The sequence below is a fragment of the Ranitomeya imitator genome, chromosome 9 (genome assembly GCF_032444005.1).
Source record: "Ranitomeya imitator isolate aRanImi1 chromosome 9, aRanImi1.pri, whole genome shotgun sequence".
Classification (NCBI taxonomy): Eukaryota; Metazoa; Chordata; class Amphibia; order Anura; family Dendrobatidae; genus Ranitomeya; species Ranitomeya imitator.
In genome coordinates, this window is record NC_091290.1 from 117,761,418 (window position 1) to 117,776,358 (window position 14,941).

General features: G+C 42.1%; 1 protein-coding gene across 1 annotated transcript in view; it reads right to left on the reverse strand.

Annotated features, from left to right (window-relative positions):
* Positions 1 to 14,941, reverse strand: part of SLC6A2 (solute carrier family 6 member 2) — a 98,594-nt gene that overhangs the window by 11,710 nt on the left and 71,943 nt on the right. Inside the window, exons 8-9 of the mRNA XM_069738590.1 lie at positions 5,806 to 5,930; positions 136 to 248 (exon numbers count right to left, since the gene is read on the reverse strand). Coding sequence (XP_069594691.1) covers positions 136 to 248; positions 5,806 to 5,930 — 238 coding nt within the window. The remainder of the gene's footprint in view (positions 1 to 135; positions 249 to 5,805; positions 5,931 to 14,941) is intronic.

Consider the following 14,941-nt stretch of genomic DNA (forward strand, 5'->3'; position numbering starts at 1 on the left):
ATACACTATGTTTTGTAGAGTCAAGAGGAGTCCACTGTGCAAACCAACAGGTCCATAAGGTGTATGTACGGCTTTACATATTTTGATTCTAATAAAAACAGCCGTATCATTTATTTTTTTCTCAAATATACTCACGGCACTGTCAATGCCAAGTGTCAGTAGCATAATGAAGAATACTATTGCCCAAACTGTCGATCCTCGGAGCGTAGATATAGCTTCTGGATATATAATAAACACAAGTCCTGGTCCTGAAAAAAAAAAAAAGTAATTTCTAAGGTTTACAAATGTGGGAACAATTTAATATATGCGGGAATGGAGGCACGACCACACCAACCACTCAGGATCGGTGGGTCTTTGGTCACATAGTGACTTAAATAGGACACGTTATTTGCAAATTTACACCCTTACTTTTTGTGTCCTGAATGTAAATTTAGTCTAGTTAACTAAGGGGTGTGATCCTCAACTCTTCATTAGGATTCTTCTTACCTAATAATCCAATATTTGCATATTGGGTGCCAAAAGGAAGAGGATGAGGGACCAGGTCTCATTAAGGGAGGGGCACAAGAACAAAAAATGAAAAGCTAAATGCTACATTCAGAAACGCAATGGTCAATTACACCACAAAAGAATGCATATTTATGGTGAGAGGTCCTCTTTGTCCCGCCCACAAGTGGCACATGTGGCCCTTGGACCACTGTACCGTGGAGCTAGAACTGCCTGGTATTTACTGGAGCATCTGATGGTGGAGCCAGACTTAGCTGTAGGTAGCCACCAGATACCACTCCTAGGCAGGCACTGGTACTGCAGCTGCAGATCCCAGGGGTCGGATTTGGGAGACGTGACCAGGCCACCAACTAGCCAGAAGGGAAAATTGGCAGACTGTATGGACAATGTGGATGTAGGAGATATCTACGGGTCTGAAAAAGAACCCATCAGGAACAGTTCTGGAGCTGGCCGCACTATGACCAGAAACAACGGATACAGGACTGGCTGCTCCAGGACCAGGGTTCAGGTACAGGTACTGCACCTTGCAAGAGCACACGTTAACTAAATGCCTTGCAGCTGCTAGCTGGGGCATTTTAACATGTGCGCACTGCCCTTTTAAGAACATGGGGGGTGGCCACTAGGCAGGCTGCCTATACACAATGCTGCGCACACAGGTAAACAGAAGGGAGCACGTAAGGTTCACGTCGGGGCGGTGAGTAAGCCAGCATCCCTACATGGAGGTGGAAGAAGACACCATGCAGTGACACAGGCCTTAGTACAACACTCTTTATGGACCATTGTGAAGGAATCAGATGACTGTTGTAACCCCTTTACCTCCAAGGATTGTTTGCATGTTAATGACCGGGCCAATTTTTACAATTCTGACCACTGTCCTTTTATGAGGTAATAACTCTGGAATGCTTCCATGGATCCTGGTCATTCTGACATTGTTTATTCGTGACATATTGTACTTCATGTTAGTGGTAAAAACGTATTTGATATGACTTGCGCTTATTTGTGAAAAAAATGGAAATTTTGAGAAAATTTTGAGAAAATTTTGAACATTTCGCTATTTTCCAACTTTGAATTTTCATGCCCTTAAATCACAGAGATATGTCCTACAAAATACATAAGTAACATTTCCACATGTCTACTTTACATCAGCACAATATTTGAACCTAATTTTTTCTTTTTCTTAGGAAGTTATAAGGGCTAAAAGTTGACCAGCGATTTCTCATTTTTACAACACCATTTGTTTTAGGGACCACATTACATTTGAAGTCACTTTGAGAGGTCTATATGATAGCAAATACCCAAAAGTGACACCATTTCAAAAACTGCACCCCTCACGGTGCTCAAAACCACATTCAAAAAGTTTATTAACCCTTCAAGTGCTTCACAGGAATTTTTGGAATGTTCAAAAAAATGATCATTTAACTTTAATTCACAAAAAAATTATTTCAGATCCAATTTGTTTTTTTTTACCAAGGGTAAAAGGAGAAATTGGACCCCAAAAGTTGTTGTACAATTTGTCCTGAGTATGCTGATACCCCATAAGTGTTGGTAAACCACTGTTTGGGCGCATGGGAGAGCTCGGAAGAGAAGGAGCGCTGTTTGACTTTTCAATGCAAAATTGGCTGGAATTGAGATCAGACGCCATGTAGTGTTTGGAGAGCCCCTGATGTGCCTTATACAGTGGAAACACTCCACAAGTGACATGATTTTGGAAAGTAGGCCCCATAAGGAACTTATCTAGATGTGTGGTGAGCACTTTGAACCCACCAAGTGCTTCACAGAAGTTTATAATGCAGAGCCGTAAAAATAAAAAATCATATTTTTTTCACAAAAATGATCTTTTCGCCCCCAATTGTTTATTTTCACAAGGCTAACAGGAGAAATTGAACCCCAAAAGTTGTTGTGCAAGTGTCTTGAGTAAGCTGATACCCCATATGTTGGGGTAAACCCTTGTTTGGGCACACGGGAGAGCTCGGAAGGGAAGGAGTACCGTTTGACTTTTTCAACGCAGAATTGGCTGGAATTGAGATCAGACGCCATGTCGCGTTTGGAGACCCTGATGTGCCTAAACAGTGGAAACCCCCAATTATAACTCCAACCCTATCCCCAACACACCCCTAACCCTAATCCCGACCATAACCCTAACCAAAAACCTAACCCTAACACACCCCTAACCCTAATCCCAACCATAACCCTAATCCCAACCGTAACTGTAATCCTAACTTTAGCCCCAACCCTAACCCCAACAGTTAGCCCCAACCCTAACTCCAATCCTAACCCCAACCCTTACCCTAACACTAATGGGAAAATGGAAATAAATAAGTACATTTAAAAAAAAATTATTATTTTTCTGTAACAAAAGGGGTGGTGAAGGGGGGTTTGATTTACTGTTTATAGCGGGTTTTTATATTGGGTTTTTATGTTTGGCAGCTGTCACACACTAAAAGACGCTTTTATTGCAAAAATTAGTTTTTGCATCACCACATTTTGAGGCCTATAATTTTTCCATATTTTGGCCCACAGAGTCATGTGAGGTCTTGTTTTTTGCAGGACCAGTTGACGTTTTTATTGGTACCATTTTTTGGCACATGGCTTTTTTGTTTGCTTTTTAATCCAATTTTTGGGAGGCAGAATGAACAAAAAACAGCAATTTATGAATTTCTTTGGAGGGGCGTTTATACCGTTCCAAGTGCGGTAAAATTGATAAAGCAGTTTAATTCTTTGGGTCAGTATGATGACAGCGATATCTCATTTATATCATTTTTTTATGTTTTGGCGCTTTACAATAAAAACTATTTTATGCAAAAAATAATTATTTTTGCATCGCTTTATTCTGAGAGCTAAAACTTTTATTTTTCTGGTGATTGAGCTATATGGCGGCTTGTTTTTTGCTGAACAAGATGATGATAAAGCATAGTTTTTTGCCTTTTTTAATGGAGTTCACTAAAGGGGTTAACTAGTGGGACAGTTTTATAGGTTGGGTCGTTACGCGTCACGCCGCAGAGTCTCCGATCCAAAGGCAGAGGGGCTGTCAGCTCCTCTGTCGGCTCCAGAACACTGCGATCATGTTTGATCGCAGTGTTCCAGGGGTTAAAGTGCTGGGAACTGCCGCTCCTGGCACTTAGTGTCAGGTGTCAGCTGCGAGAAACAGCTGACATCCGGACGCAATCAGCCGCGCTCCCCCGTGAACACGGCTGATTGCCCATGACGTACTATCCCATGCATGGTCAGATGGGCCCAGGGCACATGGACGGGATAGTACGTCCAATGGCAGGAAGGGGTTAATTAAGCGAGTGCTATCCATGGTTTTTATGGATGGCACTTGTACCCATGTTACTCTATGTGGCAGTGAAGAAAAAAATTGCAGCATACACGATTTACCTCTGAGAATTGGATGGCACTCGCATATTCAACTCTATGGGTCCTTAAAAAATTAATTTAAAAAAAAATTGGACTGCATTTGGATGCGTCGGAGTGTCATCCGATTCTCACGGACTGACTGAATGTATACGGTGGAGAATTTTTTTTTCCTTTTTCTCTCCACTTCTGACGAAATCAGATCCCACTCTGATCAAACTCTGATCAGAGTCTGATTAACATAATCAGTCAGACTCTCTCGAATGGAGAGAAAACAGTTGTGTGACCCTAGCCTAGAGAGCTTTTATCCAGGGGCGGAGATATGTTGGTGCACAGGATGCACAATGAGGGTTATTTTTTTGTGTTTCATATGTAGAGAAAACTTTGCAGAGACAAATCATGGCTGGGAGAAATGAAGATTTGGAGTGTTTGAAAAGGAGAAATAGAATGATTCCAGCCAGAGTTGACATCACATATGAGTCACTGAAATGTAAACCGAAAATTCTTAAAATTTGAGAGTCCTCAGTGGTTGATACCCTTTAGTGACCAACTGAAAAGATGGTAAATTGCAAACTTTCAAGACTACTCTAGTCTCCTCATCAGGTATAGAAGCTTCATGAGGAAGATCCCTGAGTAGTTTCGAAAGCGTGAAATTTGTTACCTTTTAATGGCCAACTAAAGATGACGACTCAACTTTTAATATTTGTACAAAGATATATATTTTTTCTGTATCTGAATGTAAATATTCATTTTTCCTTTGACTACAACAGATTAATACTGTAGTCGAAGTATGGTCACTGAATAATGATGGGTAATAGAATCCTTGTTTGTGAAGCTAGGAGGTTATACACAGTGGAAACCTATATACACCAGCTATATATACAGGTAAATAAAAAAAATGAAAATAAAAATAAGAATGTGAATACAAAAATTACAAATATATATATATATATATATATATATATATATTACAGAATTACAATAATCATACTTAGTGAGCTAACAAAATAAACATTAATGACCAACAACGTTATCTATCATTAAATTCAGCCCTTCAGGGGCCAAAGTGCCCAATTTAAAAATCCAATAACTTTTTATATTAATGAGACTTTGTTTGAGAAGTCATACTTCATACATCATACTGACCAAAGAGTCAACTACATCATACTGACCAAAGAGTCAACTACATCATACTGACCAAAGAGTCAACTACATCATACTGACCAAAGAGTCAACTACATCATACTGACCAAAAATTGTTGTAATAGATGAAATAGTAAGCAGCACACCAAACAAGACAGGGAGAACAGAATATACTACACTGCAGATACAGTATTATAAATCAATTTTAAGATTTGTGAATCTAAACTTAAAATTCATATACTGTATTTCGGTTTATAAAAAATAAATCCTGTTGAATGAAGACATATAATGTTTTTAACCCTTTACGTTTTCTGCTTTCAAGCCACACGAGGGCAGTAAAGCACAGGATTCTGCACGGTTTAAATTCCCGTCCTGCTTTCTATTACAAGCGGAGATTAACAAACAGCCGATCATGACTACAAATTACAGGTTCCCATAGCAAAGCTTTATGTAGACCACCCTGCATGTGGTTACTATTGACTTTGGCTTATATATTACTTATACTATTACAAGCGTCATATTACAGTCTCAAGCGTGTCCCAGTAAGCATTGCCAAATGGCATGGTCAGTCTTGTTTATTATAACTTTTGCTCACTTCTTACCCCTTGTACTGAACGCCAAAACAACAGTGGTAATATATGTAATGTATAAATGTATACACGTAATATTGGGTTATGGTAAGGACCTACTGGTAAAATTGTTTATTACGGGCTCTATTCTGGATTACAAAGATGACACTGAATTTTTTTTTATCTGGTTATTATCTAATGTGAAATTATAACAAAGAAAAAAACAATTACTTACCTTCTGTAGCGACATCTTCAATTCTCACGTTGTTTTTTTGCGCCATGTACCCCAGTATGGAGAAAATGGCAAAGCCAGAAATGAAGCTCGTCACACAGTTCACGGTGCTGGTGAGTAGAGCGTCCCTATGATAAGAATCATAATACAGATGTAAAATTTGTTCTTTCTGATGTTTTGGCAGCAGTATAAGTATATAGTACAAATAGAAGTAGAGACACTGAAACTGATCCACGGAAATCTTGATCCACTTTGTGCCAAAGTCACCATTTACGAGGGCTTGTAAGACACCATTTCTTTCTATTGTAGTATTCGTTGACTTTTTTCCCCCAAATTCGTTAAAATTACACATTTCTTTCTTGAATTTTGCATAAAATAAAAAAAAAGCTCATTATTTTTGTCTTTGACCCGTTACGACTGTTTAGCTCAAAAAGTAACGCGTTTTGCTAAATGCCTCAAAATTTTCATGCGTACGTAAAAACTACATTTGCGACTTTTTAAAAAGTTGCAATCAGCCCAAAACATCTGGAAAACAAAAACCCTGTCCACAAATGGCACAAATAAAAAAAAAACAAGCTAACACATGTGAAATAGATTTAAAGAAGGATTAAATTAAAAACAGGCACAAAAAAAACACTAAAAACTAGACAAAAAAACAATGCAAATACTATAGTGAATTTTGGTGTGTGTTTTGAAAGTTCAGTTGTCTTTAATAAAGTTGCCATTCACCATTATGCAATCACTGTATGGTAGTATTATTGGGCACTGCGCAGCAGTATTATTTGGCAATGTCTATTACAGGTCAATTCGCGGGACTCCATTCTAATGTCCAGGTCAGTTGTACTTGGTGGCTAGATGGGAGGCCCACAAATGTCTTACCTTTCGACATCCCCGACTCTACGTTTTATTTGTCAGGGCTGGTGCAACGCCATCGGTAGGACGTGACGCACAGATGACATCGCACCAACCCTGGCTGATCAAAAACCGTGCCGCTTAGCAAGAGATTAGCGGGTGTCCAATAAAGCCGCCAGGTCCCGCTGACCTGGGCCCTGGAGCAGAGTCCTGCGAATCGATCCACTCATGTCTAATAGACATTGCCAAATAATACTACCATACAGTGCCCATTAATACCACCTTCATTATATTCCCATACAGTGATTGCATAATATAGTGAATGTCAAATTTTTCATTTGCTCCTAATTCTTCTTTTATTTTGCATCTTTTTATGTAATATTTGGATATTGTGTAGTTGTATTACCGTCACTATAATATTTTACACTGTATAGCAGTATTATTTTGCATTCTAATGCTGGTTTAAGCAATTCGTGGCTGCATTTTTACAAGTGCTGTGTTATCATATTGTTAGAGCTATGAACAGGGCCGACAAGCAATTTTATCACTCTAAGGCTATGCAGATCTTGTGTCCTAGTAACACCCCTGACAAATACCCAGATCTAAGTGGTTGAAGAGATAGATTAACCTTCTATGTTATGTACTGTGCGTTGGTAATACAGCAAAATGATGGGTGCACGAAATGACAGAGAGCCATCAATTTACGAAACTGTGGGAAAGTAGACCATAAAAATAGACCAAAATGAATGTTGATGGACTTGTAGTACTGGAGGCAGCGCAAAGAGAAAAATTCTCTAAAATACTAATAGTGCTGTACGTGGCTACAACACTGCAAATGATCAGTCAAACAGGTTTATGGAACTCATAAAAGGAAAAGCTAAAGCGCTTAAAGCTTAAGTTCAGGCAATAAAATATGGTCTTCAAACCAGAAACGATGCATAAAACCTAATCAGGTTCTGGAAATACAAATGTTTTATTTCCAATCCATCCCTCAAGCAACCAGACTAACATTTTTTCGTACCTGAGCATCACCAGATGGAGTTCACTCCAATCCGACTGACTACGTTTTCTATGACATGCAATGGAAAAGCTTCATTTTAATAAAACACATATCCTGAAGGAGAAAGAGAAGCAGATCACGAAGTTCAGATGTGCACTCTCCAAATGGAGGGCAGACCTCGTGATACTTCAGGAGGTTATCAAAGGAAACATCCAAAAACGGTTTCAGATGCTCGTCCCAACTGGTAAAATTAGACATCATTTTTGAGATAAAAGAAAATATGCACCTTTTTAATTGAAAAAAAATGTAAAAAAAAACAGTGGAGTCAGAGATTAACGCTGTCAGTTTTGCCTTTTGCGACATGTTGGCTTGTGAACCTCCTCCTAGTTCAGAGCTCAGATGTTCCTTCATACTTTCTTTCCCCTTCATATTTTCAGTTCACTAGACTTTAGCTTCTAGAAAGTTTGTGGCATGAGTCTAGGATAGGGGTGCACATCCTGTGTCTTCGGGGGCCACATGCAAATTGCGATACTGTTTTGTTTGCGCCCATCAATCTGAAACGCTCACCTTCACAATGGTGGTCTCATTCTGTTAAGGTACCTTCACACATAACGATATCGTTAACGATATCGTTGCTTTTTGTGACGTAGCAACGATATCGTTAAGGAAATCGTTCTGTGTGACAGCGACCAACGATCAGGCCCCTGCTGGGAGATCGTTGGTCGCTGAGGAAAGTCCAGAACTTTATTTCGTCGCTGGACTCCCTGCAGACATCGCTGGATCGGCGTGTGTGACACCGATCCAGCGATGTCTTCACTGGTAACCAGGGTAAACATCGGGTTACTAAGCGCAGGGCCGCGCTTAGTAACCCGATGTTTACCCTGGTTACCAGCGTAAAAGTAAAAAAACAAACACTACATACTTACCTACCGCTGTCTGTCCCCGGCGCTCTGCTTCTCTGCACTCTGCACTCCTCCTGCACTGGCTGTGAGCGTCGGTCAGCCGGAAAGCAGAGCGGTGACGTCACCGCTCTGCTTTCCGGCCGCTGTGCTCACAGCCAGTACAGAGAAGCAGAGCGCCGGGGACAGACAGCAGTAGGTAAGTATGTAGTGTTTGTTTTTTTACTTTTACGCTGGTAACCAGGGTAAACATTGGGTTACTAAGCGCGGCCCTGCGCTTAGTAACCCGATGTTTACCCTGGTTACCCGAGGACCTCGGGATCGTTGGTCGCTGGAGAGTGGTCTGTGTGACAGCTCTCCAGCGACCAAACAGCGACGCTGCAGCGATCGACATCGTTGTCGGTATCGCTGCAGCGTCGCTGAGTGTGAAGGTACCTTTAGGACTGGCGGAATGCACCAAATATAAATAAGAGGCAACATAAGATGCATTCGCAGTCCGGGGTCCACCGTGCAGAAAAGACACCTGGTGCTCGATAATGACGGACTATATGGCGGTATTAGGCCGGGGTCACAATAGCGAGTTTTACAGACGTATGAGAGGCGCAAAAACTACGCATTGCACACGGAGCAATGATTTTCTATGGGGCAGCTCCTATCTGCCGTATATTTTGCAGCCGTATTTCACGGCCGTAGAAAATCGTTTGTCAGCGTATTGGCAAAAAAATCCGCCAATGAAAGTCTATGGGGGTGAGAAAAATACAGATTACACACGGACCAGCAGTGTGACTTGCGAGAAATACGCCAGACATCTCCAGGTGCCAGGAAATGTGCCAAGCACTCAATCAGGAAACTCAGACATGCTAATTAGCTGAAAAAGCCAGACAGACATCCCGGAAGTCTGGCGCTCGCCTCCACGGAGTTGCAAGCAGCATGGCAAACATCATAAATGTCGATATGCTCCTGGTCCTGGTCCAGGAAAGGCCCGAAATTTGGGACCAACGGGATGCCAATTATGCCAACCGGGCTAGGAAAGAGGCTGCTTGGAGGAGCATTTGTGGGATCCTTTTCCCAGAATTTGACCAGCGGTCACATGAGGTCCAGAGTCAAATGAGTAAGTACACTCATGTTTATCTGTTCATTAATATTGGAAACTGCATTACCTACATGATTTGCTGAGTATTGTAATTTACATTAACATTATTATCATTTATTTATTTAGCACCATTAATTACATGGTGCTGGACATGAGAAAGGGGTTACGTTCAGAGTTTTATAGATGTCGTTTACATTAACCAAATATACAATGACATACTGCTACAGAGGGAAGAGGACCCAATCTTTATGGCCTGAAATTCTTGGTATTTTGCATTAGATCATGTCAAAGTTACAATTTAAATTACTTATTCTCATACTTTACTAACAGAACACAGTCCAACCTCACTGAGAGGGAGACCGGCTCAGACTCGGAGGCCATCATAGATCTGGTTGGGGAAGGGGAAGAGCTGGCTGGCCCAGCTTCACATCCTTCCAGCGACATCCCTCCTGCAACATCTTCAGTTGCACCTGAAGATCCGGCAACAACTGGAGAAGAAACTGCACCACCACCCACAGCAGCACCACATCCAGTAAGCCAGGAGGAAGCAGGAAACAGTAGCAGCCCTACTGTTCCTCTGGAGACATCCCCACAGCCTGCTGTCCTTTCCTGCCGTGGCCGCAGGAGAAGAGTGCTGCAAGAAAGTCGCAGGAATGTGGACACTGGGGTCCTAAATTATTTGGCCAGGGCTGCACAGGATGATGGTGGAGAGGCCTTTGCGAGGAGCCTGGCCCGGTACCTCCATCCCATACCCCGTGAGGCAAGGTTACGTGTGAGGGGGTGTATTTAAATACTTATTGATGCATGCACCTGCCCAAATGATCCATATGAATTGTTTGAGATCATTGAGAGGTGGCAGCTCTCATCACGTAACCTCCTGCACATTCCATCATCTCACCAGGTGCATGATCAGCAAGTATTTGAAGCACCCCCTCCACATGTGCCTACACCTCTACCCCTTCCCACCCAAAACCAACCAAGGCCATCACATTACCATAATCCGACATTCCATCAACCTTCACAATATGGACACTTGTCCAGACTCAGTGCTGGAGGCTGGTCCCAACCTGGTTTTGGACGACATGGCCATATTGGGTGGGGTTATGAGCCAAGGCCTTTTTTTCCACCTCATGAGGGCCATACTCAAAATACTTATTATTCTAGCCAATACCCAACTGGCCAATATGATCAAGGGCATCATTTTGAGCATGGTCAAACATCCAACACACAGGATGATGTACAATTGGCCCAACAAAAGCCACCTGACCAGGACCCTGAGCTTCCACCATCTTCTCAGACATGTTGCACAAGTAACACCACAACACCTACCCAAGCACAGCAACAAAATGGCCATATGGGAGGGTGTCATCTGTTGTTGAGGCCTTAAATAGGATGAGGCTGATGATTTAAATTATTTTCAGGCCTCAAAACCGTTAACATGTCCAACTTGTGAGTTTGCGTAAAAAACGCATTACGGATGGCATACGGATTACATACGGAGGTAAACATGCATAAAATACGCTGCCACACCCTGCCTACGGATGACATACGGATCACTATTTTGGGAACATTCCTGCGTATTACGCATGTAAAACACGGACCATATTTCCCTTCACTGAGTGTGACTCCGGCCTTAACAGAAGACACACATGGGTTAGCGTCACCCAGTATGAAGGAAGCGAACCCTGTTGCGTCACAGGGCCGCGATACTGCACAGAGAGTGCAAGCAAGGAGTCACAGAACTCTGCCCCAAGACTCAGGGTAAGAGTCCCTCTAGACCTCTTTTGCTCGACACTGCTACAGTGGTGTCAGGAGTAAGCTAAACTTAAATAGATTTAGCGCACTGAGTGCACGCAGAGCCGCTCTGGCGGACACCACTAACTGCCCTAACTAGAGACTGGAAAGCACACTAGTTGCGCAAGGTGACGCACTGGCTAATGCTGCTAACAGACGCTATAAGATCGTGCCTTGTGCTTGATGGCACTAACTGGCGCTAGACACCTCCAATATTCGCAAACATTCATCAACACTAGGAATGGGTATGATTCGAAGCTTTCACTAGAACAGGCATACATCCACACACACACAATAACTGATATATACTAGAGTAATGCCCGTGCGGCCATGCGATCCTTTTAAAGCTGTAGCTCTCCAGGACCTTCCCAGTGATCCAATAGGAGCCGCTACAGGACCTGAGCATGTGACCCCGGACCTCCAATGAGAGGTCAACACGTGGGCATGCTCAGTAGGGGAAAAGCAGGACATAGTCCCTGGAATGTCGGCTCGCCACTGATCAGTGCTGGCTACAAGGGCTGAGCCTGGGAAGGCAGCATTAACCAAGCGCTCAGTATCAGCTTGAGCCAGACTCTGGGATCGACATCTCTGCTGAGCAGGTTCCACTGCGGCTGGAGGAGAATGGGAGACCGCATCGGATATGGTTCGAAATTCCACCTGTGCAGCGGCGGGAACTCGACACCCAACACATGCGTTCTCCATATTAGGCTGGGTTCACAAAACAGTTTTCTCTCCATCCGAGAAAATCTGTCAGATTATGCTAATTGGACTCTGATCAGCGTGGGATCCTATTTTCTTGGAAGTAAAGCAAAAGAAAATCTCCACCTTCTCCATGCAGTCAGTCCATAAAAATCGAACCACACTCGGATGACATTGGATGGTTCGTTTTATTATCACGGTCTCAGATTTGAATGGCCAAGTGCCATCCAACTCTTGGAGGTAAATCATGCATGCCGCAATTTTTCTCCTTGGACCACTAGAACCAAGGGAAAAAGTTGTACATGTGTGCTGCCTCATTCGATAACATTGGTCCGAGTGTTATCCGATATTTTGCCGGATAGCACTCAGACCACAAATACAGTCAAAAATACATCACCCTTACGCCGGGGTCACACTTGCGTGTGCATTTCGAGAAATTTGTGCGAGTCTTTTGCATCAATACATGGCACTGCCGCTGGCACTCAGGACCGGAGCGTTTAGCTGATTGTATTTCTATACAGCCGCACGCTTTGGTCCTGAGTGCCGGTGGCAGTATTGATGCGAGAGACTCGTGTGAGTTTCTAGCATTGCACATGCAAGTGTGACCCCAGCCTTAAAGAGAGGAGAAGAGGCACACAACTCAAGAGCTGGCTTGGGTAATTACTAATGGTTCACTTTTGTACCACTATAAGATTTCAGGAAAAAGCAGTCCTTTTTTTTTAGGTACAGAAAATCCCCCTAGATGTTTTCTTTTACACCTTTCACAAATGACTCCCTTTACTATTAACACCTTGATCGATGGGGTAAAAGGTCACCTAAAACTAAACTGTAATGTGCAAAACTCTCCCAAAACTTACAGAAATTGAGCAATAGATCTACAAAATTCTTGCTTCAACAAGCATTACAGAGCCACTCGGGAGCGATGAATCAGGAATTTCACAATAAAACCTATGTTCCAAGCATGACAAAGTCATTAACATCTAATTCTTATGCCCTCTTCTAAGACTTAGCCAAGCTTTTGACTTAGAGCTTGAGAAGGGATATACAGTGTGTTCTTAAATTATGAAGACATTGTCCAGGGATAGCTCGAAACCTTTGAGCTTCCAGACTAATTAGACGCTGCGCTTTGAAAAACCGATTTAATGGTTTTCAACGTGTATTAAAAATGTTGAGTCCATTTTTCTAATTCCTAGATGGAATTTGAAGTATCCAAAACAGACCAAAGACTAAAAGGCAACATGATACCCCCAGGAGGCTCAAATACAAGGAGAGAATCCATGGAAACAAGTACTAGTTGAGAAATTAAGTGGACACACTTTTGCATATTAGAATTTTACAGTCCGACTGAACTTCAACTTCAGGAACATTTGATCTACAGATGGTTTCTGTGTATGAAACCAGATCTCCTAGTCACCAGAAGTTGCCCGTTTGTGTGATTTTCCAGACCTTTGTTTTCAGACATACTGCATAAATGCGAAGACATAACTCAAAAATTAATACTTGAATTTAGATGAACATTAGTAGTCCTCCCTACTTATTAATCCCTAGTATTTTCTGCTTGCTCCTAGTAAGTCAATCTTGTGGAAATCCTGCTAAGAAAAAGGGTTAATCTCTGGCTGATCAGTTATATCTTTGACTGGTGGCTGGCTTAAGCCTTCTCCTTAGACAAGAGTGTGGAAGGTGGGTCTGATCTATTGGTGACCTACTGTAAATCGAGGAGGAGCTGGAGGATTCTGGTGCAGCCAGTTGTCTACAGCCAGACACAGGACAGTGAGGAGTAGAAGGTTGACATGGCTGAGTTCCTGAGATACACAGAATTTTCTTTGATGTTTTTATTTCTTTAACTTTATTATTGCTCAGATTGTATTCTACTATAACAAATAAGAGAATCAAAAATAGGAAGAGATTAAGGGGGAAGGTTCTGGGATATTTTTTGTACATTTTTGTGTTTGGTGTACTTTCAGTCTCAAAGCCTTCAGTAAAAAAAGCAAAACCATTTTTTTCCTAAAAGCGGACATAAAATAACCGAAATGTTCCCCATAACAACAATGTTTTGTTTCCATTTGCATCAGTTATGTAATGGATCCATTTTTGACATTTGCTTGTTTCTCCCTCCCTAAAATTAGAACAGGCAAGATAAACATCAAAACATAAGTGTGAATGTAGCCCAACGTATTTGCGGAGACAGAATACTCCCTAAGGCCTACTTCACATGTCTGTATAAAAAACGTACATGAAAAAACTGTACCAATGTCATCAGTGCTTCATTCGGAAGGAAGCTTCTCCTATACTTCGTAATGATTAACACAGACAGCATATAGATGGTACAGGGATGGTATCCATGTGCTGTATGTTTTTTTCGCTTGCGGACCCATAGAATTGTATTGGCCCTTGTCATCCATGCTGCCAGAAAAAACAGACATGTCTCCTTGAGGTTTGCACGGTGTAGGCATTCACGCTCTCAGGTGGCCAGTAGAGTTCACACAGGAAACGGATTTGTGTGTCCAAGCAGTGTGAGGTTTATTGAACTTCATAAACCTCTAAATGAAAACAGCCTTTTTCCAGCATGCACCTTCTAGCAAAAATCACACTCATTTTCCAGTAAAGGCAAAACAATTCAGGTCCAGCTTTAGGCTCAATGAGCTCACATTCACTGGCGACTCAGACTTGGCTGAGCTAGTCCCAGTTTGGTCAAACAAAATGGCTATAGTCCATAGTAGTCACTGATACTTGCAGTATGGTGCACACGGGCTGTGCAGTCTCCTCTCAGAAGGATTCTGGCTTGCCGCTCTCCAGCTCCAA